The sequence below is a fragment of the Phycodurus eques genome, chromosome 4 (genome assembly GCF_024500275.1).
Source record: "Phycodurus eques isolate BA_2022a chromosome 4, UOR_Pequ_1.1, whole genome shotgun sequence".
Lineage (NCBI taxonomy): Eukaryota > Metazoa > Chordata > Actinopteri > Syngnathiformes > Syngnathidae > Phycodurus > Phycodurus eques.
The window spans coordinates 20367896-20383875 of record NC_084528.1 but is presented as its reverse complement, the minus strand read 5'-3'; the positions used below and the strand labels follow the sequence as shown (position 1 = coordinate 20383875).

The following is a 15980-nucleotide window of genomic DNA, read 5'->3' as shown; positions in this document are numbered from 1 at the left end:
TCAAAATAAAATGAAGTATAATTATACAGTATATCATAAATGCTGCGATTGTGTTGACACTGGATCTCGCCCATCATCAATAGAGATACATTTCACCTCACCTGTCACCATAAAGAGAAATTACCTACAAAATGGACAGACAAATTCAATAGGTGGTGGTTTGGTGCATATACTGTATTTTTGCTCTGTCTGTGCATTCATAGATATTTATAGTTTATATATGGGCAGTCAGTCTAGTGGTTAGCATACAGTGGTTTATAAGAAGTCTACGCACCTCTATTCAAATGTCAGGTTTTTGTGATATCAAAAATGAGACGAAAATTAGATTTCAAAACATTTTCCATCATTAATGTGACCTATAACCTATATAACTCAATTGATTTCTTTATAATATTTTCGAGAGGGGGGAAGCAATATTGATTTCTTTATAATATTTTCGAGAGGGGGGAAGCAAAACAAAACAAAAAAAACCCAACTGAAATAATGTAGCTGCACAACTTTGCACACCCTCTTGTAACTGGGTGGGATGTCACTGTGTTCACAACTAGTCCCTTTTATTAAGCCCAAATAAAGTTAAGATGTTCTAATAGGCATTTCCTGACATTTTTGTAGTCGTACCATGTTGATTAAATAGTGATGTAGTGTTAATGTGTAGAGATTATATGATTTTAATGTGACAGATTATATATTTTTTAACAGTTTTTATTTGTATTTCCTAATCATAAAATATACCATAGCTACACAAGTAGCATCTTATTAAATCAATATATTTTACTGCTTTATAAAAAGACATTTGAGGTTACTATGTTGGTGCGGCCCTCAACAACCTTTTAAATTTCTCACATGGCCCCTTTGAAAAATTCTTTGCTCACCCCTGGTCCAATTAAACCGCTGGACAGACATATGCTTGGACAACTATGTCCTTGGACAACTGGTCCTCACTATAAAATTACATTATTTTTATTAAACAATTGTAATTACTAATTTATTTTTGTAACAAAAACGAAAGACCATAAATTGCTAACAAATCAATCTTTATTACATCTAAGTATCCATCCATCCATTTTCTGTACTGCTTATCCTCACTAGGGCAGCGGGCGTGCTGGAGCCTATCCCAGCTATCTTCGGGTGAGAGCCGGGGTACACCCTGAACTGGTCGCCAGCCAATTGGAGGGCACATATAAACGAACAACCATTCACACCTACGGGCAATTTAGACTCGTGAAACGCCTATTTTTGGGATGTGGGAGGAAACCGGAGAATCCAGAGAAAACCCACGCAGGCACGGGAGAACGTGCAAACTCCACATAGGCGGGATTTGAACCCTGGTTCTCAGAACTGTGAGGCAGATGTGCTAACCAGTCGTTCACCTTGCCGCCAGTAATAAATATAAATTAGTTAATTATTTTGTATTATAAATAATGTGGCGGCACACTGGACGACTGGTTAGAGTGTCTGCCTCACAGTTCTGAGGAGTGAGGTTCAATCCCCGGCCCCGCCTGTGTGGAGTTTGCATGTTCTCCCCGTGCCTACGTGGGTTTTCTCCTGGCACTCCGGTTTCCTCCCACATCCCAAAAACATGCATGGTAGGTTAATTGACAACTCTAAATTGCCCGTAGGTGTGACTGTGAGTGCGAATGGTTGTTTGTTTGTATGTGCCCTGCGATTGGCTGGCAACCAGTTCAGGGTGTACCCCACCTCCTGCCCGATGATAGCTGGGATTGGCTCCAGCACGCCCGTGACCCTAGTGAGGAGAAGCGGCTCAGAAAATGGATGGATGGATATAAATAATGTTTCACAAAGAAAAATGTCACTTTTTTTTTTTGTTTTTTGTTTTTTTTTTACTAATCACAGATATATTTATCATTATTATATGTAATCTCATATACTCAGGTGTGAGCCTCCTAGTGGAGGTGTGATATAAGTAGCTGTGAATAGTTTTTGAGCAAAGTTAGTTTTATAATTATGAACAGTCCGAAAAAGCAGTCAGTGTTGTTAGCACAAAACTTTAAGTCTTCTACTACAGCAAAAAAAAAAAAAAAAAACACAAAACAAATTATTAGTATTTTGTTTGTTTCTAATCGAGAATTAAAAAAAAAAGTTCTGGTTTTGTGGCCAACTGGCCATCCTATCATTATGCTGATGTAAATTTCAATTTTCAGAGCACCATGTACTTTTTTTCATAGTTGGGTTCAGAATTACGCCTTGACCTCAAAGACAGTAGGGTCAACTCTGTTGCACAGTATTCAAAACAAGCATTATGGATTTCCTGCCACTTAAATTATATATCTTCCACTCATTTACTCATTATCCTCCAAATCCCACAAGAAAACCCAGAACCAGCAGTCACCGTCACTGTGCATGTACAGTATGTTCAGGCATCCAAAGTCTGATGCAGCTTTCCCCCTCTGTATCATATCCCATTGTCCAAAACTATTTTAACAAAGATGTTGTATTGGTTCACTTTTCCCCAAAACATTTTTTTTAATGTGGTGATTTTGAGTTTTATTTTAAGTAAAAACCACATTGACCATCCTGGCTGTCAAGACCAACCCCTTTCTCATTGCAGAGTACAAAAGCCACTAAAGAAAAGGGGGGAATCCCCAAAATACTGTTTGGTCAACATCATAAGTTTAAGACAATTATTTCATTTGGAATTTTTTTTTAGCTTGCTACTTCAGTGCTGGTAAATTACTTGGATAACAATAAGAATAATAAAAATAAGCACAACATACAGGTAAAAACGTCACACAATTCACCACAAATAAAGACCAGCTTTTTCCATAATTAAACCGAAAAGCATGGGGCAAGTAAAACGCTTTTTAAATAGGAGCTGAGAAAGTTTTTTTTGCGGGGTAAATTATTCTCCCAACTCCCCACATCGCGTCACTTCCTTGGCTAGCGCCCATCCCTTTGGAAGGAGAAAAAAACGACGGCGAGGGAAAAGAGACTCGAAAGTCGAGAAGGGAGACAAATATCCAGATGTAAAAGAAAGTCGGATATACAGACGAGAGAGGGTGAAGCAAACAGCAGAATATTATCCCTGTATAAGTAAGTTCTTTTATGAAAACTTCACGTGTTTTTGTGTGCCATGTTGATTGGGGAGTAGCCTTGTGGCTACTAGCTTAAAGTTAATATAGCAGCGGTATTAAAGACTTTATCATCTCTATAATTCTTACTTTATTCGGGATATGTTGGAGGGGTTCCTATTCCTAAACTGAGTAACAACAAAAGTCAAGTACTGTATTTGGTAATGTAAAATTTGTATTTCCCTCAGGGGATGAACAAAGTATCTATCTATCTATCTATCTATCATCTATCTATCTATCTATCTATCTATCTATCTATCTATCTATCTATCTATCACTACTGTACATTATACCTACACTAAGCCTACATTATATACACTAAGTTTATATATATATAAAATACTTAGTCTTGTTTTGCACCCCAAAGAAAAATATAGAACCCACCAAAACTTATTTGACTATAAGAGTCTTTGTTTTTGTTCTAGGGCAATTTAACACCTAGCAAAAGGTTGCGACTTGAGTAATTTGACTGTAAAAGTATTGTTGTCATGTTTTTGTCCACATGCAACTCCTGAGGGCAGAGAAAAGTATGCAGTGAGTGTGTTCAAGTACAAGCCTCAGCATGGCCTTCTTCACAGTGGCAAAATGCTCATTGGCTGCCCGCCGTATTGCACAACACTGTTTGCTTTCTAATCAAGAGAGCATGTTCTATCCTGATATAATCTTTATTTCGCACCGCTTTCACTTATTCAGTGCCTTAAATTGACCCTAACGTCCAATTTTTCTTTAGCAGTCATGCCGCTCCACAAATCAACCCGAGCGTCTCGTTTGGACCCCACCATGATCTCAGCCCCTTTGGGTGACTTCCGTCACACCATGCACATTGGCAGAGGAGGTGACGCCTTCGGGGACACCTCCTTCCTGTCTACGCTGGGTCCAAGCCCACCCATCTCCGACCCGGGGAGCCCGGGGTCTTCGTCTGTGGACTACCCAGCAGCTGTAAACCACAGTGATCTGTATCAAGAGCCTACGGGGAGCCTACAAAACGATGAACACGAGTACTCCGTGTCGTCGTTCACCCTGGATTTGGATCTAGATCTGGGCCCTTCCATGCTGGGGGACGTACTAGGTGTGATGGATGGATTGGGACTGGACTGCAACAAAGAGGATGTGTTCAGTCCCAAAAGCGTTACGTCTCCAGTGGAAACAAAGCCCGGCAAGGAGATGTCTGTTGTGAACAGGCACAACGAGCTGAACGGAAAGAACCTGAATGAGAACCAGACGGGCGATGGCCGAATACCAGATGGGATCAAGCCGAAGGGGCTGCGACCCAAGGTGAGATTCAGTGACAAGCGGGAGGAGATCATTCGCCAGGCCTCTGAGGAGGAAGAGGGTCAAGGGTTCGAATTCCAGGAGGACCTGACGGTGAGTCCGACGAGGGGTGAGACGGAGTTCGCCGCCCACAAAGATCTGCCTCCGAGCCCCGCCTCGTCTCATAGCTCCGACTACGAAGGAGTGAGTGCGCTGGACCGGAGGAGGGTCGGCAGCAGCCACTCGGAGACTGACTCAGAGGAAGAGGAAGTAGGGCGGGGCTATACATTTGAAGATGAGTTTGATGATGAGATTGGACTATAGGACCAGTCAAGTGTGTATCAAGTGTTAGTTATACACCCCTTAAGAAAAAGTTAGGGATATTGGGCTTTCAGTTGAAATTTTGGAATAAACCTAAAATGCACTGTAGCCTTTGTGAACTTAATTTGAGCTTCTCTAAACCTTTGACTGCACATGTTCAACATTTGAGTAATCTTTTCACAACTTGCTATTCTCTAACAAGGAGCTGAACAGCAAAATTCACAACAGGTTTGATCCATGAATGGACCAATACATTTCCAAGGTTTACTTCCATGGCTTTCTGTGACTCTTCCAATCTCTCTGTTGCAACCTTCTGATGACACTGTCAGCTCAGAGGCCACTTCTCGGGGAGAACATACAGTTAAAAGTTCTGAGGAGAGATATAGAGAAGTGGACATCCTTGGAAATATTTGCCATAGAAGAAAGTAATGCAACATTGGACATGCGCAATCAAAATTGGTCAAATGAAGCTCGACTGTGAAAAGATTATGGTGCATTTTAGGTTCACCCTGATCTTTCACTCAGACGACAAATATTCCTAACTTTTTGTGAGTAGTGCACATCTTAAATTACATGACAAGGGGTCAAAGTGATGGATGTGAACTTGATTTTTGTTCTCTCCTGAAAGCTGTACATTGTGAAGACGATGTTGCTCTGCTGGAAAGAGACTTGTTTTATCGACAAGGGTAACATATGCCAAAGACCCATATTATTACAAGCAGCATTTGTTTTTGTACAGTGAAAAAGTTGTAGCACTTCCCCCCACACCCCATTCACCCGGAGGCCTTTTGAATCACAATTTCATCTTTTACCAAATGTTCCATCCATGTTTTTAAGTGCCTTAAACTGAGCAAGTTTAGTATTATTGTAGTATGTGCTGTCTACGGCTTTCCTCTCTACCATTGCATGTTTGCCTCCATGTCTGTCATTCGTTTTGACCGTCGTGGCAGATTTTGTGAACGTGTAACATTCCATGTCTAGACTGAGTTTTCTGGATCAGATCTTGTCAGATCTAACTGCAGAGTGCAGTTTTATTATTATTTTTTGCACGTTTTCATACACTACCAAAGCTTTTTCCTTTTTGGGCTGCAGGGCTGGAAAAAAATGGGACATGCTGAGACAATCAAATATTTTTTTGTGTTTATCCATTGAACTTGCTGGCATTTAATGTCCTGTGGTTTACAATGAAACAATAAAACTATTTGGGATATCAAATGAGCATAAGCTTTGTTTTCTCTATGTTCTTTCACCTTCACACATTTTATCTTAAGCATGCAATAGTGCTTAAAACACATCTGTAAACTACAGTCGTAAGGTTTAGTGGAAAAGCTGACACATGGCAGCTATATTTGGTTGCATCTGTCAAAAATAAGTCCATTATAGAGCATTTCATGTTTGTTAAGAGGAGCTAAGACACTTCCGGGTGGCATAAAAGTGACTACTGCTGAAGTATGTGTGACTTCATAGTGAAAAGGTCTATAGAAGTTCCTCAAGGGCAAGGTACATTGGGAATTATATATTTTACATATGATGAAGCATGTACTAGCCATGCGTCTGAACACACTACACGGATATTGTTCTGAACACGTTGAATCCGGACAGCGCCGTGGAGACCATTATGCCAGGAATCTGCGGGTGCCAGTGGATCTCCTTGATCTCAGACTGGCCCTGGTGCAGGAAGAGCAGCTGCGGGGGTAGGTCTTTCATGCCCGCCACCCTGGTGCCCACGTCACACGACTCCACTGACAGATCCCACTGGCTGACCACATCGTCTGCGCCGGATGCGGCGAACACGCTCGAGTCCACCGGGTTCCACTCCACCGAAGTGATGGGGGCGCAGTGCTGTTTGAAGTTGGCCACGGGGTGCCCGGTCTAAACAGGACCCCAACAAGAAGATTAGTTTACATGGGTAAATTGATTGATTTCTAGTGTCCTAATTGGTAAAATGTATAAATCTCAAATGTATCTTTCTAACAAGAATGCACAGGGATAAACTGATCTGATGAGATTTGACAATGTTAAATTGTGTTTTTCATATTTATATTTCTGCCAACTGCTAAATCCAGGTCAGAGCTGGATTATTTTAAATCTTAAAACCTATTTTTTTTTTTTTTATTAAACAATTGTACATGGCTACACGCATCTATGTTAAATAGGATTTTACATATTACATTGCTGCAGAATCTAGATCAGATATGGATTAATCTTGGTTTGATGTTAAAACTTCTAACCCTTGCAACTACTGTATACCCATCAAATTTGTTCAGGCACTTGAATGTTAAATGTGAGTCTCCTTGTTACATTACTGCCAAATGCACAATCTAACCAGATTGTGCATTTGGCAGTAATGCAGTACAGCTATATTAAAAATGGTTTGACATAGCTTCTGACCTTGCATATACAGCAAATTTTGTTCAGGCATCAGGCTGTGTCAAATGTGATTTTTTCATGTGAAACTGTTGCCAAATGCACAATCTAGATCAGATCTAGATTAAATGTGGTTTTACATTACAGCTTCAAACACTGCAATTTAAATACGATTTGACATGTTACATTGCTACAAAATGTGCAATCTCAGAACAGTTCAAAACATCAGATCAGGTTTGACTTCCATTTTACAGAAATGTAGATTCTTTAAATGAATACAATTTGACAGATTTGTATTTAAAACTTATGTTCCAAAATAATTGTTTATCACATACCTTTTTATGTGGTAAACAATGTGTGGATGCGTACAATAACTGAGAAAGTCATTGGAAGAATACTCATCTTTTATAATAAATTGAAGTTTATATCAAAAAGCTATACATTATCAAGACAAACCACACCATTAAAAACATACCCAATTTAAAGTGTACTCATTTGCCTTAATCTGGTCCACATGGGCAAACAAATAATCCCCAAAAGAAGTGATTATTTCCTGCCGACTACACTTATGTCTAAGTAATCAATGACCAGAATGATGACGAAAAAAAGCAGAGTAATCCGATGATGTCATACACCATTACAGATCTTGACTAAGGCTCACAGTGAAAACCTTACCTTAAACTGCCGGAGGTCCCACACTTTGAGAAGCCCATCGTCCCCCCCCGAGAGGAGGAACGGTTCGGTTCTGTTCCAGCTGATGACATTGATGTCTGACTCATGGGCTTTATTGGCTGACAGCATGGAGGTGGGCGGGGCGCGGATATCCCAAACACGGATGGACTGATCTACTGAGCATGACGCAAAAACCTGGAACAGACGACAAGAATGAATCCAGGTCAGTATGGAAAGCCGTTGGGGCATTTATTCCATATCTTTGATGTCCATCTTAAGGTCCAGGTACTAGTACGCTCTTTGTCCACACTAGTAAGCCAATTTCAGCTCACTAGTGGGGTGACTGTCTTATTTATAATGTTTTTTTCCCCACTACTGTATGACATTATTGCACACTAGGCTGGACACCTTTGGCATACCAGTAAACAGCACTAGTTGACGTCTGTGCCCTACTAGCAGGACTAGTGAAGTGCTAGATGTTAACTAGGACAATTGTATGTCACTAGTAGCACACAGTTGTCAACTAGTGCAGTTTTGCCTCACCAATAACATATACTTTGGTATAAAAAAGTGTACACACCCCTGTTCAAATGCTGGGTTTTTGTGATATATATATATATATATATAATAAAAAAAAAATAGAGAGACCAAGATAAATGATTTTGTGCTAACACTGACTGCTATTTACAACTGTTAATAATTCCTTCCACCATGTCTAAGGCCCCAGTTCCAGATGAAGAAAAACAGCCCCAAAGCGATATGCTGTCACCAAAATGTTTAACTGTAGGTATTTTGTTCTTTTAGTGATGAACAATGTTCTGCTTACGCCAAACATACCTTTTGGAATTATTGGTTTTATTGGACCATAAAACATTTCCCCATGTGCTTGGGAGATTTTGTTATGGTCAAATATATCACAAAAACCTGGCATTTGAACAAGGCTGTGTCAACCTTTTTTTCTTTTTTTTAAATACCTAATGTAATTGTCCTACTCAAGGATATTCTGCTTAAGGTTGTACTAGTAGGCCAAAAATGTAACTGGTGTGGAAATTTTTTTTACTAGTAAGACAGTCGGTGTACTAGTGTGCCGAATTGTTTTACGAGTGAGGACAAAAAGACTACCACTACATGGACCTTAAACTGGATATCAAGAATATCAAACAAAAAATAGCTTTTAATAGGCCGGCTTTCCTGTTCACACAAAAGACTTCAAGTTGCATGTCTCCCAGGATCAAGAAAAAGTACCGTAGTTTCAGTAGGTGACCACTGCAGGTCCTCGACAGACTTGCTGTGCGAGCTGAAAGGCCGCTGATCGATTCGCCACGAGGCTCCACCCTCCTGTGGCTCCCACACGTGGATGTTCTTCTTGCAGTCGCCACTGGCGAGACGACCTGTGAGTACACAGCCAAGCACACTTGCACTGAGTCACATGCTGAAGATTACAGTATTTGACTAAATCTTACAGGAAAAACATACAACTTTAAAGGAGACCAAAAAAAAAAAAAAAGGATCGAGAATTTCTATGGTAGCTTGATAGAGTTTAATTCATTCCATGACCAAGCCTGTAACTTACTTTATTTATAAATCAAATACATTTCACAAGTTGCGGAAACGTCACCCACCAGGTACCATGGGCGACCAGTCAATGGCAAAGCCCTCAGTCATGTGACCTGAGAAGCTGAAGAGCGCTGCGGCTTCCTTCTGCTGCTGCATGAACGTCGCCATGGCCGCAGAACTGTGGACGGCCTCCAGCTGAGGTTGCAGATCAAATATTTCCACCTGTCCCTTCTCGGACCAGACAGCAGCCAGAGACTGGTCTCCATGCCGGGTCACCTGGAAGAAAAAAAATTAATAAATAAAAACTGAATCTTCGGGCGCAGGAAATATTAAAGTTTGTATAAAAAGTCAACATACTCTGACTCTGTTAATGCCGCCAAAGTGAGGCATCATGGCCAGTTCCATCTGCGGCTTTTTATTTTCTTCATCCTCCTCCTCCTCCTCCTCCTCACTGTCTTCATCACTGCTTTCCTCCTCTTCCTCCTTTTCTTTCTCTGTTCCGTGAAGATTGTGCATGCGCATGACCAGCAGTCTGCAGAGAAATAAAAAACATGACTTGATATATTTTTCTGCTGTTGCAGATGCTGTTTAAGCAGGGACGAGCAAAAGATGGATGTCATGAAGAGGAAACGAGAGTCCAGGGGCTCTCTCACTGACATGATTTACTCAGACAGTTTGTGGACCGAAGCCATCATTAAAATTAGTTATTGTTTCCATCTGTGGTTGTGCTGCTTTCAACCCTTGTCTGCTGTGAAAAGTAAATGTTAAACTTACGGAAATAAAGCAAACTACCCCATGAATATGCCTGTAAGTTATTGGTTAGAAATGAAATATGTAGCGCAGAATCAATTGAGATTTATCGATTCTATAGCCTTGACAGATATTACAAATACCATTAGGTCCAGAAGTATTTGAACAACACAGAATTCGTATAATTTTGCCTTCATACACCACGGCACTGTATTGTAACTTGCTCTGCTTTTATTTAAGAAGTTTCACAAAACCATACACCATTCACTATTTAGGAATCACATCCCTTTTATGCAAATTACCTGCATGGGCTCAGAAGTAATTGGACAAAGTGAGACAATACCAGATATAAACAATTGTTTAAATCCTTTGCAGTCAATGAAAGCCATAAATGTGGAAATCTCCAAATTCTGAGTTTCCTCCCTGGGAGATACTTTGCCAGGCCTTCAATTTTTGCTAGTTTGTGGGTCCTGCTACCTTCACTTTTGTCTTCAGTAAGTAAAAATATCCTCTAATGGAATGAGATCAGCTGACTTATCCACTGAAAAGTATTATATTAGTTTTTTCCTTAAGAAGGTCTAGAGGTACTGTCACAGCATGTTTGGGTTCATTATCAATGTATCCTATCAGTTTTGTAGGATGTGAGCAGAGTAGATAATCCCATAGATCTCAAAATTCAGTCACATCAATAAACACCAGTGAGCTCATTCCATTAGTAAGCCATCTTAAATTGAAAACACTCAAAGTTTTCACCATCAGGCTATATTAGATTCACGTTTCCCCCCCCCTTTCTTGCTTGATTTTTCTTCATGTAACAAAGGAATGGATTTGGGGTCAACTGTTCAAATGCTTTAGAGCCCCCAGAAATGGAGGCACTCACACTGAAATACCACTTGTAAATGTTTTTTTTTTTTTTGCATGCATTACTCATACAAGAGATTTCACCACTTACCACTGTATGCAAGTGAGAACAAAGAGCTGTTGTGGCGTGTTTATGTTGTGTTCATGAGACAACACCAACCTGTTGGCCATGGCTGTGTCAGCCTGTGTGCCCGCACACAACAACATGGATAGAGGGAACTCTTTCCTGCCGTCTCCATCAGCGTCTGTCACAACGTCGAAGCTCAAACATGGTGCGCCTGCACGCCAATACGGTATAATTAACCAAAATATAGTAAATGTAGAACGTGAGTATTAGAACATTTTAAAATACTAAATTATGGTACTATGTGCACGATCAACACACTTTGCCCTTTATTGACCTAATATTTCTAATGAGAATTGCTCAAATATTAACAGTGAATAATTCTGTAGATGTCCTGAATAGTTTGACGTTTGGAATGGTTTGAATCAGTTGAGAGATGTGGAAAGGTTATAGGTAGAACACAGTTTTCTCATGACATCACACACTGCCATATTGGAGGTTGATGCGTTGTTTTGTTCGGGTGATTATTGAGTTTGAATACAAATCCTCTCGCTATCCACAGCCAACATGGCGGACAAACACATACTAATCATGGGATTGAAATCTATCTATAGGTAGGATATACAGTGGAGCAAAAAGGTATTTAGTCAGCCACCAATTGTGGAAGTTCTCCCACTTAATAAGATGAGAGAGGCCTGTAATTTTCATCGTAGGTACACCTCACCTATGAGAGACAAAATGAGAAAAAAAGAAATCCAGAAAATCACATTGTCTGATTTTTAAAGAATTTATGAGCAAATTATGGTGGAAAACAAGTATTTGGTCAACTACAAACAAGCAAGATTTCTGTCTCTCTCAGACTTGTAACTTATTTTCTAAGAGGTCCTCTGTCCTCCACTCGTTACCTGTATTAACGGCACCTGTTTGAAATCGTTATCAGTATAAAAGACACCTGTCCACAACCTCAAACTGCCACACTCCAAACTCCACTATGGCTAAGACCAAAGATCTGTCAAAGGACACCAGAAACAAAATTGTAGACCTGCACCAGGCTGGGAAGACTGAATCTCCAATAGGTAAGCAGCTTAGTGTGAAGAAATCAACCGTGGGAGCAATTATTAGAAAATGGAAGACATACAAGACCACTGATAATCCATGCAAGATATCAACCTGTAGGGTCAAAAAGATCACAAGAATGGTGAGCAAAAATCACAGAACCACACGGGGACCTAGTGAATGACCTGCAGAGAGCCGAGACCAAAGTAACCAAGGCTACCATCAGTAACACATTACGCTGCCAGGGACTCAAATCCTGCAGTGGCAGGTGTGTCCAGGCCCGTCTGAAGTTTGCTCGAGAGCATTTGGATGATTCCGAAGAGGCTTGGGTGAATGTCACATGGTCAGATTAAACCAAAACAGAACTTTTGGGTAAAATCTCAACTTGTCGTGTTTGGAGGAGAAAAAATGCTGAGTTGCATCCAAAGAACACCATACCTACTGTGAACCATGGGGGTGGAAACATCATGCTTTTGGGCTGTTTTTCTGCACAGGGACCAGGAGGACTGATCCGTGTAAAGGAAAGAATGAATGGGGCCATGGATCATGAGATTTTGAGTGAAAAAACCCTTCCACGAGCAAGGGCACTGAAGATGAAACGTGGCTGGGTCTTTCAGCAAGACAATGATCCCAAACACACCGCCCGGGCAACGAAGGAGTGACTTCATAAGAAGCATTTCAAGGTCCTGGAGTGGCCTAGCCAGTCTTCAGATCTCAACAACATAGAAAATCTTTGGAGGGAGTTGAAACTCTGTGCTGCCCAGCGACAGCCCCAAAAAATCACTGCTCTCAAGGAGATCTGCATGGAGGACTGGGCCAAAATACCAGCAACAGTGTGTGAAAATGTTAGACCTCTGTCATTGCCAACAAAGGGTATATAACAAAGTATTAAGATTCACTTTTGTTATTGACCAAATACTTCTTTTCCACCATAATTTGCTGATAAATTATTTAAAAATCAGACAAGGTGATTTTCCGGATTTTTTCTTCTCATTTTCTCTCTCATAGTGAGATATACCTTTGATGAAAATTACAGGCCTCTCTCATCTTTTTAAGTGAGAGAACTAGCAGAATTGGTGGCTGACTAAATACTTTTTTTTGCCCCACTGTATAGGACATTTGTAAAATGTCTCCTTCAATTTTATCATGGAAAATGAGAAATACTGACAAATTGGGAACACGAAACTTGTAAATATATTTTTAAATTGGAATAATAAGTCAATAGAGAAATATGGAAGGATGAGTTAGATTTGGATGTAATTTTTTTCATGGAAAATGTGGAATTGTGTGGGAAATTATGGAGAATGTAATAATTCGGTTGACTGGAATTGTTTGAATCAATTGAAAAATATGGATGTTTGAAAAGAACAAAAAAATGCCAAGATAATGGCAACAATTCACAAGGGTCTGAGCCATGAATGTACCATAAATGTCTTTTTCACTGCGTTCATATATTTGATGTCATATGACCAAGGCGAGATCTAACAATTTATCAACAGTACCATGCCATCATTGAGATCTCATAGTCATCAGCAAGTTGCAACAGACTCAAAGAGTGGCAAAAAGGTACAGAAGTGGATGTCCTTGGAAATTAGAGAATAGTAAATCGTGCAAATAGTACTAAAACAAACAGTTGAACATGTGCATGCAATAGTTTAGAGGTCAAATTAAGTTGAACTGTTACAGGTTATAGTGCATTTCAGATTCATTCAGAAATTTCACTGATCAAAGGAGACTTATCTCCAAACAGTTAAGGGTTGGGTAAAGGTAATTATGGTGTATTCTCATTAAAGTAGATTTTCTCTGATTATTTATGATTGTATAATCATTATATTGTTTTTTTTATGTATATGTTTTATGTACAGTTTGTGTACATCACATTGTACAGTTGGGTGTAGAGATCGTTATTTGTATTTACTTTTCACTTGCCTTGTTATTCTGTGCTGTGTGAAGCCAGGTCGGCATTGTAAAAGATAAATCTGTTCTAAATTGCCTTACCTGGATGAATAAAGGTTAAATAGATAAAATGAAACTGTGTGAACACTGAAGAACATTCACACGTTATTTTGCACTCCAAAAATAAAAGGAACAACAAAAACAAACCATAAAATAATAAATAACGTTATCTTGGAGTGTTCACAAAAGTTTTGCTCCCACTCGCCTGTTTGACACTCGTGGTACATGCGGTACGCAGACTGGTCCATCTCCAGCTCCTCTCCCGGCTTCAGCGGCTCGATTCCGGGTACGTACACTTTCTTGTCCCCGTCTCCGTCCCCATCTTCTCCTCCGTCCTCCTCCATGTCCACTCCCTCGTCGTCGTCGTCGTCGTCGCTCACGGCCTCGTCCTCCTGCTGCTCCTCCATGCCGTCCGCGTCCTCGGCAAACGTGTCTTTGTTGGAGGCGGACATATTGGCGAACGAGGAGAAGCGTGCGCACTTCCGGTCACATGGTTTAACTCCCCTTCACGTTTCACTCCCACTTTCTTTTTCTCGTCTCCTCGTCGTCGTTTACGGGAAGTCAGCACACAATTAACTGGCGCCTGCTAAAATATGTCCCGGAAATGTCGTTAAATGTTAAATAACACTTACTCCGTTTGACCAGAAGATTTATTTTAAGGCACATTCATTATGTTCACGTGGTGGAAAAAGTCCTCCCACTCTGTGTGATACTAGTATCAGTGTGAACTGATACTTGCTCAGTTCAGATTCTTGCGTATTTAAAAAAAAAAAAAAAAAAAGCAAGTGCTGACTGCTTAAATATACTTAAGTACAAAAGTAAAAAAATATTTTCACTTCCCAGTTATATACAATTATCAAGAGTCCTGTAATGTTTGTTGCATTAGTTAAGCTGTTTTCCTAAAATTCGTTAATTAAACTATTTATTAATTGTAATATGTTTCATTAAAGTGGCACTAAGCAGAAATCCGTGTTTTGTTTCTAAATATATTAAATATGTTTGAAGATAAGGGCTGAAAACATGCAACGCTTTATTGCAATATAGTGCTGATTTGTTGAGATCTCGCTTAAGCATCTTTTTCACCGTTCCTGATTTGTGGGCGGGACTAAAACACACGGGGCTGGGCCGTACACTTTCTCGCGCGAGTTCCCAAAAGGACAACGTGACGTCACTTCGTTTGGCTATGCTGCTCAGTTGTGAGTTTGCTCTGCTTAGCGTCCATAACAAGGCCCATTTACCACTCCAGCGTGCAGTTAGCAAGCTAATGATGGCTACACCCTGAAAATGCGTCTTCACTGGATGCCTCAATTCACCGAATAGCTTGCTGATGTTATTTAGTCTACCCTCCTCTCAGTATGTTTGATTCCTTTTGGCGCATCCATTCGACACGCCCACAGATGATTGAGGGCTGAGAGGTGGCCCTTATTATTCAGATTTTGAAGCCTTATTCTATATACTTAACGATTTCTAAAAATGATTATTCATTGAAATTTGGCAGGCTTGTTAACATTACTCTTCTCTGTAGTGTGTTGAATTTACATGACAGTTTTTTGGGCCTGTTTAGTGCCACTTTAATTTACTTCCATGAATAGTTTGTTAATTGATTTAGAGGCATGGTATACCCTGAACTGGTTGCCAGCCAGGCACGGTGGACGACTGCCTCACAGTTCTGAGGACTGGGGTTCAATCCCCGTCCCTGCCTGTGTGGAGTTTGCATGTTCTCCCCGTGCCTGCGTGGCTTTTCTCCAGGCAGTCAGGTTTCCTCCCACATCCCAAAAACATGCATGGTAGGTTAATTGATGACTCTAAATTGCCCGTACGTGTAAATCTGAGTGTGAATGGTTGTTTGTTTGTATGTGCCCTGCGATTGGCTGGCAACCAGTTCAGGGTGTACCCTGCCTCCTGCCCGATGATAGCCGTGACCCTAGTGAGGAGAAGTGGCTCAGAAAATGGATGGATGGATGGATGGTTGCCAGCCAATCGCAGGGCACATATAGAAAAACAAGCATTCACACCTACGGACAATATTAAGTCTT

At 40.4% G+C, this 15980-nt stretch overlaps 2 protein-coding genes across 5 annotated transcripts; one reads left to right on the top strand and one right to left on the bottom strand.

The window, feature by feature from the left end:
- Window positions 1-2904: 2904 nt before the first annotated feature.
- cdc42ep5 (CDC42 effector protein (Rho GTPase binding) 5) lies at window positions 2905-5879 on the top strand. 4 transcript variants are annotated; one of them, XM_061674532.1, is made up of 3 exons: window positions 2905-3051; window positions 3606-3623; window positions 3823-5879. In XM_061674532.1, exon 3 carries the CDS (start codon window positions 3825-3827, stop codon window positions 4662-4664), a length of 840 nt encoding a protein of 279 aa, XP_061530516.1. In that variant the 5' UTR covers window positions 2905-3051; window positions 3606-3623; window positions 3823-3824; the 3' UTR covers window positions 4665-5879. The 4 variants fall into 4 exon arrangements, with proteins under 4 accessions (XP_061530516.1, XP_061530514.1, XP_061530513.1 ...); XM_061674530.1 differs by having other exon boundaries at window positions 3820-5879; XM_061674529.1 differs by lacking the exon at window positions 3606-3623.
- Window positions 5787-14441, bottom strand: grwd1 (glutamate-rich WD repeat containing 1). The gene is made up of 7 exons (XM_061674527.1): window positions 14150-14441; window positions 11029-11146; window positions 9615-9789; window positions 9323-9533; window positions 8946-9091; window positions 7704-7895; window positions 5787-6533 (listed from the first exon to the last, which is right to left on the bottom strand). The coding sequence occupies exons 1-7, from the start codon at window positions 14394-14396 to the stop codon at window positions 6225-6227; spliced, it is 1398 nt and encodes a 465-aa protein (XP_061530511.1). The 5' UTR covers window positions 14397-14441; the 3' UTR covers window positions 5787-6224.
- Window positions 14442-15980: the final 1539 nt, after the last annotated feature.